The sequence below is a fragment of the Penaeus chinensis genome, chromosome 9 (assembly GCF_019202785.1).
Source record: "Penaeus chinensis breed Huanghai No. 1 chromosome 9, ASM1920278v2, whole genome shotgun sequence".
NCBI classification, from domain to species: domain Eukaryota; kingdom Metazoa; phylum Arthropoda; class Malacostraca; order Decapoda; family Penaeidae; genus Penaeus; species Penaeus chinensis.
The window spans coordinates 2,445,328-2,452,827 of record NC_061827.1 but is presented as its reverse complement, the minus strand read 5'-3'; the positions used below and the strand labels follow the sequence as shown (position 1 = coordinate 2,452,827).

The window sequence follows — 7,500 nt, the reverse complement described above, 5'->3', positions numbered from 1 at the left end:
TATAAATGTTAAACTGAATCTGGTAGGGACAGTGTGTGTGTGTAATACATATTCCCCAGATCGTGCCAAATAATTATGTGATATTTAGGTGATGTCATTTTCTTCCGGCTGTTTAAATGTTGCGTTTTCAATTTGGTTTAATCGATCGTTTCATTTCTGATTAAATCCATTGTAACAAATACAGTTTTCCTAAGGTCATTTGCTAATATTAAGGGAAATTCTATGCTAAGTAACATATTGTTTTTCTAACAGCCGTATTAGTAAATTAATTTTATTATAGCCTTTATAACAGTAATCAGATAAGGAAGTATAATTTCATACTTTTAACTTTTTTTCTTCCCAAGGTCAGTATTTTTTATCACACAAATCTGAAAACAACAATTCTGCACACACAATTTAGCAAAATTTGGCTTTTCATTTTGTCAGCTGGTTTAAGTAGCTAGAAAGAGTTAAAACAACAGTAACTTAACTAAATAGATACAGAGAGTGTGGTAATGAGTCGAAGGACTACAGCAACTGCTTGGTCGGTGGATAATGTTATTTGATTTTGATTCTTTTGACTTTTTCACCTGGATTTATAACCTCCCCCCCCCCTCTCTCTCTCTCTCTCTCTCTCTCTCTCTCTCTCTCTCTCTCTCTCTCTCTCTCTCTTTCTCTCTCTCTCTCTCTCTCTCTCTCTCTCTCTCTCTCTCTCTGTCTCTCTCTCTCTCTCTCTCTCTCTCTCTCTCTCTCTCTCTTTCTCTCATTCATTCTGAAGTCAGACTTTTTGTAACAAACTCATACGTCCGTCTAAATATTATTCTACCGTAAAGCATTTTATTTAAAGAAGAAAAAGTAAATAAGAAAAAAAAGAAAAAGAAAAAGACTGAAAATATTTTTCGTATGTTTTTACGTGTCCTTTTCCTTTTTAGTACCACATTACGTGGTGTCAATTCAAAACTAGACTCTGGTATCTCATTCAAACGGATTTTCATAGTTCAACATATCTTTTCTCGTCAGATTTCAAGTGGTATTAAATTAAAGTCCAGATGCACTGTAATGTAATTACAGAATTCTTTAATCTTTTATAAGCAGGTGTTTACTCTAATCACCAAAGAACCTACAATTTATCATAATATACAATACACCTCGTAAGCAACTGCCGACGGAGTACTGTCGTTAGAATTCTGTCCTGGTCCAATTTAAAGGGGAAATAGCAAACAGTAGTTTCCTGGTACATTTGGGAACGTTCGGTATTCAGGGTACAAACAAAAAAATCCTTCCACTTGTTGGAATATTTGTCTTGATGTTAATTTTGCTCCAAAGTTTCCCGAAGTAGTTGCATATGTAACAACTCTTTCTTTTCTTAATATTGTTGTTTATTATGGTTTGCCTACTCACGCTAAGGGCCGGACGTGAACGGCGTCGAGAGGAAAGAAAACGTCAGTTCTCCATGTTCTCAGTTCTAAAAACTGTACCCTTGACCTGTGATGAAACGATAGGGTTCACATGCATAAGAAAAGTATGAATGATAATAATTTCACAGGGTTACATGAACTATTCGATACGTCGAAACCAAGGGACGCAATGGAGACAAATAATTCAATTTGCCCAATGGAATTATAAATGGAGATTGTTCTTTGATCTCAAAACTTGTTCGTGGGCTTGTGACCTGTGATCTGTACCTGTAGTTTTTGTACCATGAGGTGTACCCTTGTGCCAGCTATATACACACATATATATATATATATATATATATATATATATATAAATTATTGCCGTGCCTTAAAATCATATGGATAAATTCATGCATTTCTTAAGTAAGTTCCTTCAAGTGAATTTTACTTTAATAGGATAAATACATTTTTGGAAGACCGTCAACCACACGTAATTCCCACTGATAATTATAGAAAGTTTATTATGTATAATCAAAGGTTTCTTGTAAAGGCCTTTTCTGCACCTTAAATTCTTTTCCTTACGACTTATAAACTATAATTTAAGAACATTAACACATGACCTTTTCTCAACCACCGGGACCACGATAATAACTTGTTCCATCATCTTTCCCGTCACGAGATACCTTAAATAGTGTACCTTAATAGATATCCTCATTACTATTAATCAGATGATGATGGTGGTGATGATAATGATGATGATGATGATAATGATAATGATAATGATAATGATAATGATAATGATGATGATTGATTGATTGATTGATTGATTGACGATGATGATGATGATGATGATGATGATGATGATGATGATGATGATAATGATAATGATGATGGTGTAGTTTTGAAAAGAAATAACGTACCGTGATAACCACGCTGTCATAAAGAGAATATCTATAGACTTGTAAATATGTGGAAATAAATAAAAGACATGGAGTTGCAATGGTTATTTTTGGAAACTTAAAGCGCCCTAAGCGGGATTGAAATGGCTTGTGGATGTTTAACATGATCATCATCATAAATACCGCCATCATCGCTCCGACTGTTGTGATCCAGGGACCTCAGTAATATTACCAGTAGGTAATATTACTGAGATGTTTTTCAATGGTAGCATTGGTGTCAGATTCCATGTGTGTATGACCTCCTTCCGAAAAGAAATGTGTGATTTTGATTACCTTTATACTTACATATATACTTAAGTATGGCCGCAAATAAGTGATTTCTATTTTGGCCACTTCATGAATCGCTATAGAGTCTGATCTCCCTGGTGTCATTTGGCAATTTATTTAACCATTTCAGAAGACACGACCCAGTTTCTTGGTAACCTCTTACAACCTCATACAGTGTGCTTTATTTCCCAGGTTTCATAAGTCGTTAGATTGTACACTACAAGTTGTCTCTTATAGTAGACAACTCATGTCTGCAACACTGGCCATAATTCCTAAAGGTTAAACGATGCAGTGACAATTCTTTCGTTTTTTATAGCAAGCTCTTTATCAATTTTCTTCTGTTTGTTAGCAATCTCTGCAAGTTCAAAGTGCTTTTTTCTTTCCTCCTTTATGTGGATATTTTCATCTTCACGAGCAGTTGCTAAGAGTCACATTTCTCTCAAGTATCAGAAGTGAAAGATGAAACGGAAGATTAAAGTCTTCGTTGAACACTTTCCTATAAAAAATGTTTCTTTTCAGGGACAATGTCATTCTCTTGGCTGTGTTCTTTGTACAAGCGATACATCTGAGCTACAATAAGCCAGGATTTAAATATTTCCGTTCCGAGGTTCTCCTAGTGTCGTAACTCTTAATGCTGGGAATTTGTGTATGATCCTTAATAACACAAGTTGTTTCTGAGGATATTTTCTTCTGTTTCTCATGGCTCCCTCTTCCATCTGGTGGCAGAACCCCAGGTGTTGATTGTTGCTTCTTTTCTGCCCTATTCAAGCGTGTTTAAGTCTAATGCCAAATGTAAATAGAAACAATGACATACTTCTCTTTCAGGTACTACTCCCTGAAGAAAGTAGTACCTTCTAAATTTTCTTCTGCTTTCTCTCATCCTTTTGTAATAACTTTCGTGTTTTCTGATCTACAATCCAACCACATAGGGCTTGGTTCTGTGCTTCTGGTGTTGCGTCTCGGGATTTCTGGTATATTCTCCTTCGCTTCTCTTCTGCAACTTTCTCACTGCACTATTTGCGACAGCCTTCTTTACAAGAGCTTCTCAAAGGGCTGCCCTGCAGCAGATTTTCCGGAAGAGGAAATGTACGTTTCTCCTCACGCTTTCTTGTATTTATGAACATTTCTTTTCCATAGTGAGGGTCGTGAAGTACGTTTCCTGCTCAGACCTTTGCCTGCTGCAGGTACATTACATTTTGCAAGACAAAGCGAAAACAAATATATATATATATATAAATACACATATATACAACAATGGGTCGTGCTTTTAAGGTCAAATCTAAGTAATGAATGAAATAAGCTTTTTAGAGTATGTAAAAAGGTACTTTTGATTTGCTTAAGCCATGTTCGTCCTCTACGTTTGCATGGTGTTTCTCCATGATGCTTGAGGGTGAAGAAAACACCGATGAAATCTAAAGTAGGTTCATTTGCGATCAGCTCTGACAAAATAAATACGGAACTCTTCCTGTTCCTTTAATATGCCTATTACTATTAACATTGTTAGGCTTTACCTAACAGGGACTCCTCCTCTTCATCAGATTCATTGGAAGATGGTTTGTAGTTCTTATCAACATCACTGTTATCAGTATCACTCTCCTTCTCTTCATTATCTAACAAGTTTAAGGTTAAGGTTTCATTCGCTGCCAACTTTTAACTGGGGCCTTTCCTTATTAATAAAGGAGAGGCAAAAACTTATTACATACATTTGTTTATATTTTTACTTTACGAACTGTGCTGTTTGTTTGGAACTATTAGTCGGTTCTACAATACTCTTATCATGCATGCACCTTGATATTTAGAATGATACTTCATTTAATTTCCTTTCTGGATATTTGCGGTAATTTGTTTTATTTCTTCTAGACTTATCAGTTCTCGTGATTTGCTATTCTTTCTCTCAGTCCACTAATCTCTATTGCATTTTTTATATATTCCCTTTTTTTGGGAGTTTTCTCAAACGTTAAAATCGTTTGTAAGACGTATGTTTATCTTTCCCATAAATTATTGTTTGAAATCATAAGGTTTCTTTGTTTTTAACTCCAAAGGAATTATTAAGAGTTATGGACACACACACACACACACACACACACACACACACACACACACACACACACACACACACACACACACACACACACACACACACACACACACACACTATAATACTACTGGCAATATTCCACTGATTTTTCTTCTTTCGTTTTTTTCTATTCATGTATTTAATTATTTCATGTATTATTATTATTATTTATTTATTCATGTTTACAGAAATAGCTTCATAAACTTTTTTTAAAAATCACAGGCATTCACTTTAAAGAAAATTGAATAATATTCACCATAATAATTGAATAATAACTGACGTGTAGAAAAAAGTTGACGGAACAGGTAATCCAGCTTTTAACACGATTTCGACATAACTGGTGATAGGAGCCACGAGAAACCATACAGGTGTCGTCAAGCAGAAACATGTAGCTTACTGAACATTGTCACGAGGGGTATCAAGCATGCGGTGGTTCTTGCGTTCCCTGGTAGGCTTATCTCAAAACTCACTCACACACACACACACACACACACACACACACACACACACACACACACACACACACACACACACACACACACACACACACACATATATCTATGCATATGTATGTATATGTGTGGTTGCAAAACACCGTGTTGATACTATGGAAGAAAAAAAAACACAATGCACAAACTGGATTTATTAAAACCGAGACCATGTATATATATATATAAATATATATATATATATATATATATATATATATATATATATATATATATATATATATATATATATATATATAAGAGCAAGACAGAATTCCATCTCGCAGGAGACACTGGAAGCCACAGATGCTTGTCGTGCGGCTCGATTGTCATGCGATTGCAACTTGCATCGTTCTCTGGTGCGCAGGACTAGGTCACTGTTGAGAAGATATAAGGAACTGTTTATCAGGAATCTTGCAGAGGAGGTTGAAAGCCATTTCCTAGTAAATGACCTTCGTCCTGCCTACTAAGCTCTGAGAAAGCTGAACTCCAAGCCCTCCTCACAGACGACTGCAGTCTGCTCAGCAAGTGGCCAGATAATCTCCTGATGGGGTGCGGGTGCGTTGGGCTGAGTATTTTGAGCAGTTGTATAAGGTTGATCCACCAACAATTAACTTGGAAGAGGGTAATGTTGAGGTTCCTCTGTCAGACCCACCCATCAGCGAGGATCCACCCTCCCTGACTGAAGATGTTTGCAGCATCCCAGCTGAACTGTTAAAGGCTAGTGGAGAACCTCTGACAAGGGGCTTGCATGCTGCCCTGACTGCCATCTGGCAGGGATCGATGGGACTGCAGCAATCACCGAGGCATTACACTACTCAGTATACCTACTGAGACATATCAGAGACCACCTACTGAGGCGCTAGAGGCCGAGCAATCTGTATTCACACCTGGTAAATCCACAATAGACCGTATCCTGCTGCTTCGAATCATTGAAGAGCGCCGTCGTGAGTTCGGACGTGGGCTTCTCGCAGCTTACATCGACCTCAAAAAGGCGTTTGATACTGTGCAATCACTCAAGGAGATCCTGAGACGGATTGGCCTGGCAGCAAGGGTCATGGAATCTCTCGACAAGAGTATTTGGAGATGCCAGCACCTGTGCAGAAGGAGAAAGCTACGTGTTTCCAAGGCCCTGATATTGCCAGTTTTACTATATGGTAGTGAAACCTGGACGCTATCTCAGCTTTGGAATCGTGTCTTGATGCCTTTTATAACAGATCCTTGCCTCGGATCATGGGGTATAGTTGGCGGGATCAGGTGTCCAACCAGTGGTAGCACCGTGAGACCTGTACTGGACCTGTTACCTGCACAATCCGCGATCGCCCACTCAGGCTATACGGCCACTTGGCTCGATTCCCGCAGGATGATCCTGCCCACCAGGTTGTCTCTGTTCGAGAACCCTGGGTGGAGGAGGCCTGTGGGACGACCGAGGAAGTCGTGGCTTAGGCAGATCGATCAAACCTGTCGTGAGGAGCTAGATATGGGCCGGGCCCCGTCCTGGCGGCTCGCCATGAGGGACCCTCGTAGGTGGAAGCGAAGGGTGCATGCGGCTATGCGCCCCCGCCGGCGTTAGCTCCCCAATGAATGAATATTTATATACACATAAACACATATATTAGAAAGAGATAGAAATACACAGTCACATATGTTTATGTGTGCTTTCCAATATCAATAGGCCGGTGTGCTCTTTCAGTGACCATGAAATAACTGATATTTAATTATGTGTGCGTGCTCTCTCTACATACATACATACATACATACATACATACATATACACATAATCATATATCTACCTCTACTGACACCTACATCTTTTATATTTTCCAGGCTGCGGAAACTGAACAAATTTCGCCACAGGAACTCGGAAATCTACCACACCGAATGGCTCACAGTGGAGGAACGCACACGTTTACTTCAGGGTCTTTACAAATTCACCAGTAAATATCCCAGGAGTTTCGACCGTCACCTGTTTTACTTTAATGCTACGAGGTGAGAGAGAAAGAAAGAGGTGGTGGTGTGTGTTTGGTTGGGAAATCAAAACCACTGTTGGGAGATGCTTCTTTGTACTGAGTGATAGCGGATGGTGATATAATGATATTAGTATGGTGATGATATCGGTAATGAAAGTGAAAATTAAAATGGTAACAGTAATGATAATAATGCTGATGAAGATGATGACGATAATGATAATGATCATTGCCGTAGTTATCATAATAATAATAATGTTAATGGCAATAAATATAACTGATAATGATAGTAATAACGAGAATGATGATGATGCTGATGATAATAATAACATTAATAGTCATGATGATAATAATATCGATAATAAT

At 38.0% G+C, this 7,500-nt stretch overlaps 1 protein-coding gene across 2 annotated transcripts in view; it reads left to right on the top strand.

The window, feature by feature from the left end:
* LOC125029282 (heparan sulfate 2-O-sulfotransferase 1-like) overlaps positions 1–7,500 on the top strand; it is a 59,400-nt gene that overhangs the window by 14,474 nt on the left and 37,426 nt on the right. For both annotated transcript variants that reach the window (XM_047619173.1, XM_047619172.1), the window contains exon 3: positions 6,995–7,156. In XM_047619173.1, the coding sequence (XP_047475129.1) occupies positions 6,995–7,156 (162 nt within the window). The remainder of the gene's footprint in view (positions 1–6,994; positions 7,157–7,500) is intronic.